The sequence below is a fragment of the Eulemur rufifrons genome, chromosome 1 (assembly GCF_041146395.1).
Source record: "Eulemur rufifrons isolate Redbay chromosome 1, OSU_ERuf_1, whole genome shotgun sequence".
Taxonomy (NCBI): Eukaryota; Metazoa; Chordata; class Mammalia; order Primates; family Lemuridae; genus Eulemur; species Eulemur rufifrons.
Window position 1 is genome coordinate 16944890 of NC_090983.1, and position 16340 is coordinate 16961229.

At 52.1% G+C, this 16340-nt stretch overlaps 1 protein-coding gene across 7 annotated transcripts; it reads right to left on the bottom strand.

Annotated features, from left to right (window-relative positions):
- Positions 1–613: 613 nt before the first annotated feature.
- Positions 614–7687, bottom strand: DES (desmin). Of its 7 annotated transcripts, none has more exons than XM_069466903.1 (9): positions 7027–7687; positions 5939–5996; positions 5744–5839; positions 5439–5600; positions 5131–5256; positions 4485–4705; positions 3219–3262; positions 1590–1672; positions 614–1389 (listed from the first exon to the last, which is right to left on the bottom strand). In XM_069466903.1, exons 1-9 carry the CDS (start codon positions 7602–7604, stop codon positions 1348–1350), a joined length of 1410 nt encoding a protein of 469 aa, XP_069323004.1. In that variant the 5' UTR covers positions 7605–7687; the 3' UTR covers positions 614–1347. The 7 variants fall into 7 exon arrangements, with proteins under 7 accessions (XP_069323004.1, XP_069323016.1, XP_069323009.1 ...); XM_069466915.1 differs by having other exon boundaries at positions 4485–4636; positions 5936–5996; XM_069466908.1 differs by having other exon boundaries at positions 4485–4684; positions 5936–5996.
- Between the last annotated feature and the right edge of the window lie 8653 nt (positions 7688–16340).

A 16340-nucleotide genomic window follows, 5' to 3' on the forward strand; every position in this document is an offset into this window, starting at 1 on the left:
TGTATGTCCTATACATCCACCCCCCCATCTTCCCCAGTTCTCTTAACATTTTCCTTTGGTATTTTAACTGAGATTGCATTGCACTGAAATTATAAAGGAACGGAGGATGAATTGACACCTTTAGAGTATTGAGCCTTCCTATCCAAGCACAAAATACAGCTTTCCCTTTTTTTAAATATTATTTTTCCTGAATTGGCCCCTGTGCATAAGAGGGTCTCAGGAAGGGTTAATGGAATGAGGCCATTGGCCTTTTGGAGAAGGGACTGAGGGAGCCCAACTTCAGAGCCAGTAGGTAGGGAGCGGCATGTTCTTAGGAAAGAACAGCAGGTGGTGTCCCTGGCCCTGCTGATCTGAAGGTGGGGTCAGGAGCATAAGGGGGCAGTCCAGGAATTGGGGCCTACCAGGAGGTATTTGTGGTTTCCCAACAAAAACCCTTGTCCAGCCCTCCCTGCCCCGTGTGCTACAGGCATTCAGCAAGGCTGGGCGGCTCTGGGAACAGAAGCTGGTGCAAGGCCCTGGGGGACAGTCCATCTCAGGGTGATGGGTGGCACGACAGGGCCCTGGGGTCCCCAGAGGAGACCCAGCAGTCCAGACAGCAGGGGCATGCTTGGCTTGTGCTTATGTCTTTATTGTTTCTGTCCAGAGCCCCTGCAGCGGGGGAGGGCAGGCATGGGGAGGTGGGCGCCCCTCCCGCCAGCCTGAGACCGCTCTCTGCCTCTCTCCTCTTCTCTCCAGCATATCACCCACCCTCTCTCCTTCTCAGTCTCCTACTCCCACATCCGGCACCTTCGGGGGTTCCCTCTTGCAGCCCCTGCTTTCTAAGCCCACCCTGGGCTGGAGGAAGGAAAATAAGGGACCATGGGGACAATTTCAAGCCCCCCAGTGTCCACAGGGTCCAGTCCATGGCTTCCTGCCCAGCTTGCTGAGGAGGATGCCCTTTCTCTCTCCCAGGCTGGGGGTTGGGGAGGTCCACGGGGCTCAGTCCTGACCCTGCGGTGTCCCAACACCTTGCTCTGGGGCCCTCTCCAAAGCCAGAGGCTAGTGCCTGAGGTCACGGAGGTGGGAGGGGCAGGGTCACTGCTCTAGCCTGGGCTCCGTCCAGCACAAGAGCCAGGCTCACTCACTTCCAACAGCCAGGACTCATGGCTGGGGTCTGCAGAGGCGGCTGGGGTGCTTTCTGCGGCCAGGCAGGGATGGGCCATGTCCCCTGTGGGGACCATGAGGGATGGTAAGTGAGGAGGGGTCAGAGGCAGTGAGGGGAGGTGTCCTAGGCTGGAAGGAGGCTGGCTTCAGGAGGCAGTGAGGACAGGGGTGAGGACGGTCTCTGGCGGCAGCAGGTCTCTGGCTTTAGAGCACCTCGTGTTGCTGCTGTGTGGCCTCACTGACGACCTAGTGAGGAAGAGAAGCCCAGTCAAGCCGGTGCTGGCCAGAGGACGGAGCCTTAGCCCTGAGCCGCCCCCACCCCAGGGCAGCAGGACCCCTCTCACCCCCCAGCCAGGGGCCCGAACCAGCACAGCTGGTGGAAGACAGTACCCCCAGATACATCCAACGCCCCCACCAAAGTTAAGGGGACCAGATGGACCACTCACCTCCCCATCTCGGGTCTCGATGGTCTTGATCATCACCGTCTTCTTGGTATGGACCTCAGAACCCCTTTGCTCAGGGCTGGTTTCTGTAATAGAGCCATCGTGTGCTCAGCCTGACCAAGTCCAGGCAGGGCTGCACCAGAGACTGGGACTCCATCCCTGGCCACATTGGGCAGAACCCTGGCAGACTCCCACCCCCTCAAGATGGGCTTGATACTTCTTCAACAAGACTTTAGCACCTCTCCATGAGCTCAGCACCCAGCAGGTGGCTCTGCAGTCTCTGGGACTCAGGAACCAACAGATTTGCTCTGTGTGTGTGCGCGGGGGCTGGCACAGGAGGGCAGAGGAGACCCACACCTCCTTGCTTGCTCTCCACCTCTGGGCTCCAGGAAACCCCTGCACGGATGTATATTCTGGGGCTCCCCTCCTCCAAGCAGAACCCCAAAGCCCAGTCTCAAGACATTCTTTTGGAAGACCTTATAGTACCTGTCCCTCTTTAAGACTTTGGATGAGCGACTTGATATCTTAATGAAAATGAGACGGAGCAGAGGCCAGCCACTGATTCATTGTGCTGATGGTCAGCCACTGGACCTCTCTGCCTCAGTTTCCCCAGTGGGGAAACTGGGTGAAATGGCAACAATGGTGCTTGCCCTATCATAGCCACAGAGCTATTGATTTGAAAAACTCAGTGCGCAGGTTTTTTTCTTTTCTTATCTTCTCTCTCTCTCTTTTTTTTGCACTATGCAGTTTTAAATGCAAGACTCACACTTGGTGTCTACATAAACAACTAACAGAAAATAGAGGTTCTGAGTTTTATAGGCAGGGTCAAATTTAGGTCTTTGGTATTATGAGTTTGGTGTTCACGAATCTCCTTAGCAAGCAACTAGCCTCTGATAAATGTTGCAACTTGGTGAAGCACAGCGTGTATTTTTTCCTGATGGAAATGAACATCGAAGATATAAAAGATTTGTTCTAGGAAAGGAGAAGCTGCCAAGGACTCCGACTTGCTTTCCTAATGCATCATTATCATGTGTTTCTCTGCTCTCTGGGGTTGGAAAGCCACTCGATCTGCATATTACTAATGTCAGGGTGGCAGAATGCCCTAAGATCTCACTCTTTTCATTGTTTGGCTTTGCTAAGATTTGGCTTCATTTTTTCAAACCTGCATCCAACATCTTGCTCCAGCAAACTGGAGGTGTTCAACAAACAGCCGGGGGGAGGGGGGTGCCTGGCAACCTGCCAAACAGACAATGGGTAGTGGGTGCCTTCTACCCCAGGGAGTTTGAGATGCACCTACGGCCAGGCCTCCAAGGACATCCCTGCTACTTTCAGAGTTTGGGATTCAGAACAGAGGCTGCTTCCTGAAGCCCAGTATTCCCAGAAGGCGCAGGAGATGTGGTAAATAAAATACAACACAAAACAATCAAATAAAAAGCTCTGTCAGAAGGTGCCTCCTCTGCCTCTATCTAAACTGCTCCACCCACCCGCAGTGGCCCCCTCTCTCTTCCCCAGTCCCCAGACCTGGCCCTGTCTCCATGGTCCCATCTTCTCCTCCTGGCTGGCCTTGGGCAGTGCCCATGCTGGACTCTCGGCCCCTGTGACCCCAACCTCCACCTCCTAGCACACACTCACCTCGGAAGTTGAGGGTAGAGAAGGTCTGGATGGGGAGGTTGATCCTGAAAAGGGAGAGACCAAGCCCCCAAAGAGTTAAGGACCCCCTCATCTCTCCCTGTGACCACCCATTAAGGCTAGCCCTGGTCCTCCCTAAACACTACCTCAGCTGTCCCAGTCCCACTGACCCCAACACTCCCACTGCCCGCACTGCTCAGGAAATAGGGTCAAAGACCAACTGCAGCTGCCCAGGAGTAGTCCCTTCTGGAAGGATCATCTATTTTCAACTCTGGCCTGCTGGCATGACACTAGGATGCCCAGTCCTACCACACCCTCCAGTTCACCAAGGTTTCCTTCTTGCTCCTGGCACTGCAGAATGTAACAGTAGCAGCTGTGGGTGACATACATTGTGTGTGCCCACACTCCAGCTGTCCGGGAGCTGATCATCTATGCTAAGGCTGGGAAAATACAACATTCCTTTAGCTACCTTCAAAGGCCATGCATATGTAGATGTCATTCTAGGACATCTGAAATTTTCCTTTAGGTGTAACCCTATATCTGAAAATGTCTGCTGCTTTTTAAATTTTTCAGATATTATTATTTTTATGAGTATCAAGGGGTACCAGTTTTTGGAGTAACTGACATTTTAAATTGGGGTTAAGTCTACATATAGTGAAATGCACAGATCTTTAATGTATAATTCAATGAGTTTTCATCAGCGTCTACATCCACGTAAATATCAATCCTAATCAAGATATAGAACATATCTATCAACCCAGAAGGATCGTGTGCCCTTCCGGTTGTTTTCTGTGTCTATAGGTGGGTTGCTATGAGCGTGTTATCTGTGTGTTCCCCTCTGAGCATGTGTGTTTGTGCATGCACCCTCCCTGTGTGCGTCTCTTCCCCCTCTTTGGGCCCATCCACGAGCAAGGCTTTCTCTCTCCCCCTCTGTCTCATTTGTCTCCATCTCCTCCTCCCCTTTCCTTTATCATTCCCCATTCTGCTTTCATCTCTCCCTTGACTGGCTGTGATATTTTATTACTGGTTGCTGAATATGGTTTTATGCTGCTGGTTCTTAATTCTGAAGGTGGATAAGGGAATACTTTCTATTTCTCTTTTTATAAACGCTGTTAATTAAATTGCTTTTTACTCAGGTGGCCTTGGTTAATTCTCTGCAATTAGCAGAGTGGCGCCCTCTTGTATAAAATTGTTTCCAGGTCTTGTTGAGGTGAATCTGAGCCCCCGGGGGCAGAAATGGGCCCCCAGCACCCCTGCCTTGCCCCTCACCGGCTCTCCTCGCCCTCCAGCAGCTTCCGGTAGGTGGCAATCTCCACATCCAGAGCCATCTTCACATTGAGCAGGTCCTGGTACTCGCGCAGGTGGCGGGCCATCTCATCCTTGAGGTGCCGGATCTCCTCCTCCAGGCGCGCGATGTTGTCCTGGTAGCCGCTGGCCTCACTGGCAAAGCGGTCCTCCAACTCCCGCATCTGCCTCATCAGGGAATCGTTCTGCAGTGGAGAGGGGGAAGCCGGGTCAAGGACAGGCTGTCCTGGGAGAAGGACACCAGGGGCCCAAGACAGAGACATAGCCGTGGAGCTGGGAGGCAACTCCAGATGGTCAGATCCAGGAGTTGCCAAAGGCTTCTTAGCCAGGGAACCCTGAGCCCAAATGAAGTCTATATGTGGACACTCAGAGAATCAAACAGATAAAAAGAAGCATGTATATTCAGTCTCCCTGTTCCCACACAGGGAGATGCCCCAGGAACCCTCTGACTCCTTAGTACCCAACTGGAATCCACACATTTGGCATCTGGTTTTACCCCTGTTGTAGATTTGAGATAAATGCACAGAGAGGGTCTGTGATGTGTCCAAGGTCAGAGTGAGGGTGTGAGCTGCAGGCAGGAAGGGGCTGGGCCTAGTGGGCAGGGACTCACAGTGCCCTTGAGGGCATCAATCTCGCAAGTGTAGGACTGGATCTGGTGTCGGTATTCCATCATCTCCTGCTTGGCTTGGCGGAGCGCATCGTTGTTCTTGTTGGCTGCCTGGGTCAGGTCAGACACCTGAGGGCAGAGAGAGGGTCTCTAAGACAAGCAGGATGCAGGACGCAGGATGCAGGTAGCATGAGCAAGGGAGCGTAGAGATTCCGGGATCACTCTCCTCCCCATGAATGGAGCCAGACAGCACCTCCGAACTGGTATTGAGGGGGAGAGAGGTGCCAGAGTCCCTGGGCCAGGCCACCCACCTTCGACTTGTACCACTCCTCAGCTTCAGAGATGTTCTTAGCCGCGATGGTCTCGTACTGAGCCCGGATGTCCCTGAGGGCGGCGGTGAGGTCTGGCTTGGACATGTCCATCTCCACCTGGACCTGCTGTTCCTGAAGCTGGGCCTGCAACTCACGAATCTCCTGCAGGGTGTGGCTGGGCTTCAGTCCCTTCTCAGGGCCCACATAGCACCCTCACACCCCTATTCCCAGAGCCTTGCCTTCCCCCACTTTCCAGCTGCTTTCCCATGGCCCAAGGACCCTGAGACAGAGTGACTGAGGCGTACCTCTTCGTGCACTTTCTTAAGGAACGCGATCTCCTCGTTGAGAGATTCGATCCTGCGCTCAAGGTCAATTCGAGCTAGAGTGGCTGCATCCACATCCTGGGAGAGGTCAAGCAAGAAGGACAGGGTCACCAACCACCCAGGCGGGGCAGAGGGAGACCAGGAGCCATGCAGGGGGTACAGAAGTGGGCTCACCGCTCGGAATGCAGCCAAATTGTTCTCTGCTTCTTCTTTCAGCTGGATCTCCTCCTGCAGCCTAGCCAAGACAGACAGAAGGACAGACAGTTGGAGAGGATAAAGCTGGCAGGGGAGATGACTGGCTGGGGGCCGACCAGGGAGTGGGCCCAGGGCAGAGGGGGAAAGCCTGTCTGCTGGGTAGCAACAGGGGCCCAGAAAGGCAATGGCAGAGGCCCCGCCCATCCAGGGAGGGCACACCACGTGGCCCAGTCTCTGCCCTGGAGCCACACCCTTGCAGTCTATGTCCCCACCAGACTGTGACCTCCTTGGGATTAGAAACTGTCTATTTTATCCACTTCTGTGTTCCCAGCTCCAGCCTGGCCCATATAGCTGATCAATTAATGTTTGTGATTTTGGTGGCAGGAGGGTAACTGGTCACTTGTCCTATCAGAAGCAGGACCCTTGAATACTCCTATACTCACTGCCCTTTTCACACTGGGAGCCTGGTGGAGCCTTCCATTCAGCCCTCCCAAGCTTTCTGAGGGCTGCAGCCCCCCACCCACTCTCTTTTTCTCTAGCTGGGCCATTCTCCTTGTGAAATGACACAGCCTCAGTAGGCCCAGGAGCCGAGCTCTCTCCTCCCCCACCCAGGGCCTCAACGCAGCTGAGCTGAGAGCTACTGCTTGGCCTCCTGCCCCCTGCCCTTCCCAGCCTGCCCAGCTTTCCCTGTCACCTATCAGCCTCCCCGACCCTCAGACTACACTACACTTGGGGCCTCCTCCAGCCTCCCCTCCACCCATGCGCCTGCCTCACCCCATCAACATCACCCCAGCATCTTAAGATGCTTTTAAATGAGGCTGCTCACAGGGTCCGGGGTCCTCCAAGGTCTCCCATTTCCACCCCATGATCTATACCCCCAAGAAAACTCCTCCTGTGTAGTGTGGGGGCACAAGGGAGAGACCTGGAGTCCATCTCCCCGTGAAGGACACAGGTGGATGACCCTCTCCAACCCCGGGGAGAAGAACCCTAACCCCAGCCCCCAGGCCTCCACCCTCCCGCCCTCCGCTTCCTCCGCCCTTCCCGCAGAAACGCAGCGCAGGGGCCCTCACTTGGCCTTGAGCCGCTGCAGGTCGTCGAGCAGGTTGTCGCGCTCGACGTCGACGCGGGCGCGCTGGTTGGTGAGCACCTCCACCTGGCGCCGCAGCTCGCGCAGCTCCTCCTCGTAGAGCTCGGCGACACGCGTGGGCTCGCGGCCCTTGAGCCGGTTCACCTCGGCGGCGAGCGCCGCGTTCTGCTGCTCCAGGAAGCGCACCTTCTCGATGTAGTTGGCGAAGCGGTCATTGAGCTCCTGCAGCTCCACCTTCTCGTTGGTGCGCGTGGTCAGGAACTCCTGGTTCACGGCGTCGGCCAGCGAGAAGTCCAGCAGCTCGCCCGCGCCGTAGGAGGAGGGCGTGCGGGTCGCCCCCAGCCGGCTGGCCCGCAGCGACCCCAGGCCCCCAGCCCCGCCCGACGTGCGCGACACCTGGTACACGCGGGACGTCACCGAGCTCGAGGAGCCCTTGCTGCCGAAGCCCGCGCGTGGGAACACGGGCGAGCTCAGCGGGGAGCCGAGCGGAAAGGCCGGGGCCCCGCCGAAGGTGCGGCGGTAGGAGGACACGCGCTGGCTGGACGAGTAGGCCTGGCTCATGGTGGCGGCGCGGGCGAGGCTGGGCGGGTGCACGGAGGAGGCGGCGGGCAGCGGCCGGCCGGAGAGTGGATGCGAGGGGAGACAGGGCCCCCAGCCGTCGGCACTATTTGTATCCCTCCTGACATCAGCCCCCGCCACCCCTCCCCTGACAGCTGCAGGATCCCGCTGTCCTGCCAGGAAAGGGCGGCCGCTGGGCTGGCCGTGGGGGCGGGGAGGCCAGCTCCCCCTCAGGAGGAGCGCCCCTGAGCCGGCGGGTGTGGGGCCTCGGAGGGGCTGACCCACTCAGGAGAGCAGGAGACAGGCCTGCCAACTGCTTCACCGGGGCAGCAAGCATGTTTGGAGCCCCCAGGCAGGCCCCTTTCACCCCTTGGGTGCTTGCCTTGTCTTGGGGGTGCTAAGGGGAGAGGGCAGGATAGAGGCGTCCTTTTATTTTGAGGGTCCCACTTTTGCTCCCAGGAGAGACTTTGGGTCATTTCCTAAAGGCTCAAGGCCTGTTCCCAGGAAAGGCCCTAGATCACCTTATTTCTAAAGATTCCTTTGAAGGTGCAGAGGTTTGGGAGGGCTCAGGCAAAGACCAGCCAGGCCATAGGGGGTCTCTAGGCAGGCAGGGAGGGTGGGAGGGCAACTGGCAGGCAGAGCAATTCTGGCCAGAACCTGCCTGCCCATGTATGTCCACTGGCACTGCCTTCTAGCTCTGAGCCTCAGTTTCCCTCTGGACTAGCGCAGCCTTCTTCCTCCCCCCTAAGCCTGAGGGCAGGGCCTCAAGTTTATAAACAGCAGGGTGACTTCCAGAAAGGGTGTGATGAGCTTTCAGTTTCCAATTGCTATGTACACCCCTACCCCCATACCAGCTTCCCCTGGCTCCTGCCCCTGGGTCCCCCCACCCCTCCCTGATTCATCCCCCTACTCACACCACCCACACCCACACACCAGGGGCTTGTGTTTTGTCAGGAGCCGCACGTCAACCCAGCCATCTCCCTGGCAGCAACAGCTGCCAACCCGAAATACCAGAGTTGGTATTTATAGAGGAGAATGCATCGGTCCGGGAAACAAGGCACAGGAGAGGAGCTCCGGGGTGGGGGCCGGGTACCTGAGGAGGCACAGGCAGGCGTCAGATGGTTAAGGAAGGCTGGGGGTGACAGTCCCAGTCACCTTCCACCCCCATAATGCTCCAGGTCCCCCAGTAGGAAGGGAGCCCCATGGAGCCCATCCCTTCACAGCCACCTCTTTAGCACAAGGCACTCACTGACCCCTAAGGGCACCCACACTGCTCCATGAACACTGGCTGTGTCTCTACACCTCCACCTGGCACTCCACAGACCCCTCTTAGGCCTGACCCTTTTGGAATGCAAACCCTGGAAATGGAGCTCTGGCTTAGGAGCCCATGGCTGGTCCTGCCCCAGCCCTGCCATCGCCAGCAGGAGTAGTTACTAGTAGGTGAGTCCTTTACCTCTCTGAGTCCCAGCTATAAAGTGGGGATGATCAGCCTTGCCATGCCTACCCTCTAGGCCCTAGGGGTTTGAAGAGGCCCCAGTATGACTAATGCATATAATAAAATAGTAACACCTCATATGTACTGACCACCTGGTGTGTGCCAATCAGCTGAGCACTCCACACCCACGGTCCCCAATTCTCCAGCAACTCTAGGAGGGAGGGACTAGCAATGTGTCCATTTTATAGCTCAGAAAGCTGAGGCAGTCTGACCCCAGAGCCTGTGATGTGGCCCCAGGTGGGGTGTGAATGTGCCAGGTGAACTATAAAGGGTTCTGTCCCTGCTGTCTTTTCAAAGCCCTTTCACATTAGTCATCTAATTTTCATCTGAGAGACAAGTGTATGAGGTGGATGGGGGAGTGCCAGATATTCTTATCCAGTCTTCGAGTCAGTGCAAGCTGTCGTGTTCTGGTTATTTTTGTGTCTCATCGCCCAAACTAGACCGTGCGCTCCTGGAGGATTTGGGAGACTATGAATCCTTAAGGCATCCCAAGCGGCACCATCCCCGTCATCCACTGTGCGTGTGGGAGACTACATCCATTTCCATAGGGCTACTGAGGACAGCATTTCTGGGGCTCTTGTCTGTGAATGATCTCCAGACCACATAAGGAAATTGGCCTTTGGACCAGCCCGAGGCCTCAGTTCCTTGGTGAAATGAGGCAGAGAACAAATAAATAAATGATGCTATCTATTCTCTAGTCAAAAGCAACAACTACCAGACTTGGCTCTGAACCACTTGGGACGGTTTCCAAAATTCAGTTCCACCCCTGAGGATTTGCTACCATGGAGGGCAGCAAAACAACACCCTGGGGCTTGGAAGGCAGGTGAAAGAGGAGCGCTCCAAAACATGCTCTGAGCTGGGCAGCATTGCTGGGTTAAGAGTTTAGCTCCCAAGGGGATTACTGCGACTTGGACACACTAAAAATAATAATAATTTCTCTGCCTGGGTAGTGTCCGTGGTACAGACTTCAAGGCATAAAGTGAAAAGAAAGTCTCCTTCCCATTTTTAACACCCAGCCACCCCATACCCCTCTTCAGAGACAACCAGTTTTAGGTGGTTGCAGTCGTTTTTGTCGCCTTTCGGAGATACTTTATGCATATATATCCACATTTGTATATGGGGAACCCCACTTCTGGATCCAGCTCTTTTCAATGAACATATATCTTATAGATTGTTCCATTTTAGTACGTTGACAGCTGAGTCATTTTAAAAATTGTGATAAAATACACATAACATAAAATTCACCATTTTAGCCATTTTTAAGTATACAGTTTGGTGGCATTGAGTAAATTCACACTGTCGTGTAATCATTACCACCATCCATCTCCAGAACTTTTTAATCTTCCCAGACTGAAACTCCATCCCCATTAAAAATAACTCCCCACTCTCCCTTCTTCAGTCTACTTTTTGTTTCTGTGACTTTGACTCCTGGTACCTCGTGTTAGTGGAATCATACCATATTTGTCCTTTTGTGACTGGCTTACTTCACTTAGCATAATGTCAAGGTTCATCCATGTTATAACATGTGTCAGAATTTTAAGGCTGAATAATATTCCATTGTGTGTGTATAAATATATACCACACTTTGTTTACCCATTTTTCCATCAATGAATATTTGAGTTGTTTCCACCTTTTGGTTATTGTGAACAATGCTGCTATGAACTGTAGCGTACAAATATCTGTTCAAATCCCTGCTTTCAATTTTTTTCAGAAGTACTCAGAAGTGGAAGTGCTATATTATATGGTAATTCTGTGTCTACATATTTGAGGAATTGCCATACCGTTTTACACAGCAACCATACCATTTTACATTTCCACCAGCAATGCACATGAGTTCCATTTTCTTCACATCCTTGCTAACACTTGTTATTTTCTACTTTTTGCTTGTTTGTTTTATAATAACCATCCCAATGGGTTTGAGGCGATACCTCATTGTGGTTTTGATTTGCATTGCCCTAATGATCAGTAATGTTGAGCATTTTTTCATGTGCTTATTGGTCATCTGTACATCTTCTTTGGAGAAATGTCTATTCAGATCCCTTGCCCATTTTTGAATTGGGTTGCTTGTTTTGTTGTTGAGTTAATATATTCTGGATATTAATCCCTTATCAGATATATGATTTGCAAATATTTTCTCCCATTCTGTGGTTTGCTTTTCCACTCTATTGATAGTGTCCTTTGATGCACAAAAGTTTTTAATTCTGATGAAGTCTAATTTATCTATTTTTTCTTTTATTGCCTGTGCTTTTCATGTCATATCCAAGAAATCATTGCCAAATCCAACGTCACAAAGCTTTTCTCTATGTTTTCTTCTAAGTTTTATAGTTTTAGCACTTACGTTTAAGTATTTGATCCATTTTGAGTTAATTGCTGTATATGATATAAGGTAAGGGTCCAGCTTCATTTTTGCATATGGATATCTGTCTTCTCAGCACCACTTGTTGAAAAGACTGTCCTTTCCCCATTGAATGGTCTTGGCACCTTGGTTGAAAATTATTTAACCATATGTGTGAGAATTTATTTCTGGACTCTCTATTCTATTTCATTAATCTATCTCTCTTTATTCTGGTATCACACTATTTTGATAACTGTACTCATGTAGTAAATTTTGAAATCAGAAAGGGTGAGTTCTCCAACTTTGTTCTTTCTCAAGATTTTTTGGCCATTTGAGGTTTCTTGAGATTCCTTATGAATTTTAGGATGGGTTTTTCTAATTCTGCAAAAAAACATTGGTGGGATTTTGATGGAGATTGTACTGAATCTGTATATCACTTTGGGTAGTATTGGTATCTTAATAATATTATCCTCCAGTCCATGAACGTGGGAAGTCTTTCCATTTATTTTTATCTTTAATTTATTTCAGCAATGTTTTATAGTTTTCAGTGTAAGAGTCTTATGCATCCTTGGTTATGTTTATTGCTAAATATTTTGTTATTTTTGATTCTATTATAAATGCAGTTGTTTTCATTTATCATTAATTTAGATGATCATGTAGGTTTTTTCCCCTCTTTCTGTTAATGTGATATATTATACTGATTGATTTTTATATGTTGAACTATCCTTGTATTCCAGGAATAAATTCCACTTGGTCAAGGCATATAATCCTTTTAATTTGCTGCTGAATTCAGTTTGCTAGTATTTTGTTGAGACTTTTTACATTAATATTCATAAGGGATATTGGTCTGTAATTTTCTTTTTTTGTAGTGGTAGTGTCTTTGTCTGGTTTTGGTACTAGGGTAATGCTGGCCTCATAGAATGAGTTAGGAAGTATTCCCTCCTCTTCTAATTTTTAGAAGAGTTTGTGGAGGACTGGTGTTAATTCATTAAATGTTTGGTAGAACTCACCAGTGAAGCCATCTGGTCCTGCACTTTTCTTTGTTATGAGGTTTTGAGTCATTCTTCTTAATATCTTCATTTGTATCTCACTACATAGATTTAGATACTTAATTTGATCAGTGCCTTATAGATGAACATTTATATTGTTTCCAATCTTTTTGCTATTATAAATAATGCTGCTGTGAACATCTTCAGGACACACTTATAAATGTATACATTTTGGTCCTTTTTTTAATATGACAGTCACATTATTTTATGGTCATGCCTCTTCCTTTAGCTATTATATATTGTAAATGGGAAGGTCCACCAAGACAGACCATTTCATTCAGCATTTGCAGAAAAAAGGGACAAGTCATAAATTTGTGTATGCGGTATGGTGCCTTGCACAGTGGGTACTGGCAATAAAGTTTATTAAATGAATTAAAGAAGGAATTTAGTCCTGTTGTCTGAAATCTTTCCAGATTACTCAAATCTCATAGAGTCTTAGAAACGTACCATTGGACCTCACAGGTCACAAGGCTTACCAGTCCCATGCTCCCATTTCTCATTTAAGTCTTAAATCCTCTACTGTGACTCCAGCAAGCACTTGTCCAGCTTGAATCCTTCTACTGCCTGGGAACTCGCTGCCTCCAGGCAGCCCATTCCATCCCACAAAGAGACACTGAGTTCCTTGCATGTCTCCGGCTCTGCTGTTAGAAGATGTTTCCTTATATTCAAAGCCAGATGATGTGTCTCTGCTATGCTACTTATTCTCACCTGACAGGCAAACAGAACAAGAAGAACTCCCCTTTCATGGGTCTGCCCTGCAAATATTTGGGGGCAATGCTCATGCCTTTTGGAACATCTGCTTCACCATTCCTAGCTTCTCTCCTTTCTCTGAAGTACTGAACCAGCAAGTCCCAAACTCGTTGAGGACTCCAATGCCCCACAGGACTGGCCCTGCCCACTGTGCCAACCTCAGTTCACTCATCTCTCCTTCACGCTTCCCTCACTTCAGCCTCTCTTATGTTGGGTGAGGCTGCCAAGCTCTTCCCAGCCTCCAGACCTCCGCATTTGCTGTCTCCTGCTGTCCCCTAAGCACAATATCTAGAGGGTTATGGACACCCTGGCAGATGTCTGAACCTCACAGAGGGCTCTCTGGAAGATAAGTGCCCTGGCTAGCCATAGGACCCCCCAGATTCCATGGACGGCACACAGTGGGGGCAGGTGGCTGGTATGGGTGGACAGCTGAAGTGGGTATATCAGCCTGGCCAGCACAGGGCATCTGGATTAGGAAAAACAAAGAGCTCACAAAGGAGAGAGAACTGGACATTTGCCCCGTTAGGGAGAACCTCACCTGCTCCAGGATCCCAGGTATGAGACACTGCTGGTCCCTCCCTCCACTGACTGACACTCCAGCTCCAAGGTTGCCCTTGGCTCCCTTCCCCAGGGTCCATCTTCTCCTCTTGCTATTTCCCAGCCAAGGATCTCCTGCTTCTGTCCCGAGCTGGGTTGTTTCAGCGTGAGCCTTGTGGAACATGGCAGGCGTGACCTCTGTGTGCAGAGGCTCTCCTCATCAGCTCTAGGCCGTGGTCGGGGTGGTAGGAGGCACAAACTTCAGGGTGGGGTGGGGTGGGGTGATCAACCAGAGGCTAAAATATAGGTGCACATCCTAGGGGTTCACCAATGACCATCTGTGCAACCTGGACAAATGCTGGCTCCTCTCTGGCCCTGTCATGACCGCCGTGTGAGAGAGGGGATCAGGCCTGGTCATCTCTGGGGGTACTCTCAGCTTCTGGCATCCTGAGTGTCTGGGCCCCAACAGGGGGTGGGGACAGCAAGTGGTTCCAGCAGGGGGTAGGGACAGCAAGTGGTCCCAGCCCAGTCCTTCCTGGGGACTCACTCTCTGAGTCCCCTGGCCTCCCTGCCTGACAGCACCCCCAACAACCCTCTCCCTTGCTCCCACCCCATCCACCTTCCCCTCAGCTGCAGCAGCTGCTCACCCTCCACAGGCTGCCCTGCCCAGGAGCTGGAAGTGACTGTAAAAGGGAAGGAATGCCCAGAGGCAATTGTTTCTTCCTGATATCACGAGGGGGAGGCTGCAGAGTTGGGGGGCCCAGCCAGAATGGCGTCAAGATTCTCCCTGGAGCTCATCTCTCCCGCTGCACTGCCCCCTCTTCCCCAGGCCCCTCCCATCGGCCAACCTCTGCATCCTCTTGGCTTGAGACCTTGGGCCACAGCCTCCCTCTCCCAACTGTCTCCGCCTCCTGCCCCCAGACCCTCTTTGGGTCCCCTCCCTCACTGGCACCCCCACCCCAATTCTCATAAGCCTCCCTCCTCCACCTCGCCCTCATCACCCCCACCCCCGGCCTTGCTCCCTCTCTGGGGAGGGCCCTGAATGCAGCCTTGGCTCCTGCCCTCTCCTGCCCCGTGCTCCTTTTACAGACATGGAGCGCTGCGGGGGTTTTCTGCCAAAGTAGGAGAAGTCTGAGGCTCATCTCACCTCCTCCCCAGCCCCCAAGCCCTCCCACGGAATGGGACAGCTCTTCCCAGTGAAGGAGCTTAGCAGCTGACCTCAAGGGGGAGGAGCTCACAAGATGATGAAGGTGAAAGTGCTGTGGCTTCAGCTGTACCCTGTAAATTTCAGGTGTCATTCACCCAGAAAGAGAGGAAGGGCAGGGGAGGAGGGGAGGGAGGGGCTTTGGTAGCATTAATGAAGGTGGGGGAAGGCTTCCTGTGGCATTGGGAGCATGTTGCTGGGGATTGGGGGCAGAGGGAAGGCCAGAGTCCTGGGCCAGCACTGGGACAAGCTGTGTGACGTTAGATTGGTCACTTCCCCACTCTGGGTCTCAGTTTCTCCTTGCTTAAAGTGAAATATCCTTGGATACACCTCCCTACTGTGGCCACATGGAGAGGAGGAGAGAGGCCTGTTTCTTATGGGAGCTTTGGGGCCTCCACTAGGCAGCCTTGTCCCAAGCCACCATGCCCCACCCGGTCTCGCAATAAGACAGGACCCAGATCCTGGGCACAGCCCCCAGATAGACCCAGGCCCACGATTCATTGATGAGACGTGGCTGTACTAGCCAGCAGAAATGAAATTAACTTCCTCCTTAGACGCTGATGTTCTCTCTTCCTTTTCCCCAGGCCTCAACTCCTATCTAAGCCATTGGTCCTCCTCCACGACACAAACGCGAACCCCACCCCCTTAGAAGTTCTCAGAGTCTCAGATGTCCCCACCACACCTCTTGCCCCCCACAATCCCAGCAGTCTGCAGGGGATGCCCTGAACATCCCCCCTCATCCTCCACTCTCCTAATCCCACCAGCCCAGAGCCTTTCCTGGACAGACAGAGCCAGGCAGAGGAGCCCCTTCCTCTACACAGCCGCGCACCCTCCCTGCAGCTGCAGCCCACTAGGGAGAAAGGGGGAAACCTCTGTGTCCAGACTGGGGTATCAGGTTTTAAGGGTGGAAGAGGGGAGGGGGTGTCCGAGAACCGAGTGCGAGGGCAGAGTGAGTGGACAGCAGACTCTGTAGGGTGGCAGAGGTGGAGAGTGCCGTGCTCATGGACAGAGAGGTTCCACTGGCTCCTTCACCCACCCACACGCTCTCGCCCTAGGCAGCCCGCAAGGCCCAACTCTAATGGCCTCCTGCTTTCTTGCACCTTAACCTAGATGGAGAAAAGCGGCTTCATCCCTTCCCTGGAATTCTCTGTTGGGATCTTGGTGCCATCACTCTGCTCTCTCTTCTCCCTGATTCATTCCCATTCCTTTCATCTTTCCTCACTGTTTTTTTTTGGTTTCAGCCCCTCCAGTTTGGTCATATCCCTGACGTCCTGGGCCCTTTCCAGGTTTCCTACATCCCTTTGAGGCTGTGGAGTGCTTTAAACAGGGCCTGAGCAGGCTGGCAATGACCTCATAGGGCCACTATGCA

Bases quoted from the DNA above. Each gene is read 5' to 3' on its own strand.
- DES (XM_069466902.1), bottom strand. From the start codon at position 7,604: ATGAGCCAGGCCTACTCGTCCAGCCAGCGCGTGTCCTCCTACCGCCGC. The intron at 5,997-7,026 runs GTGAGGGCCCCT...TGTCTTGGCTAG, and splicing joins CTGCAGCGGCTCAAGGCCAA to GCTGCAGGAGGAGATCCAGC. The intron at 1,673-3,218 runs GTGAGTGTGTGC...GCTCTATTACAG, and splicing joins CTCTACCCTCAACTTCCGAG to AAACCAGCCCTGAGCAAAGG.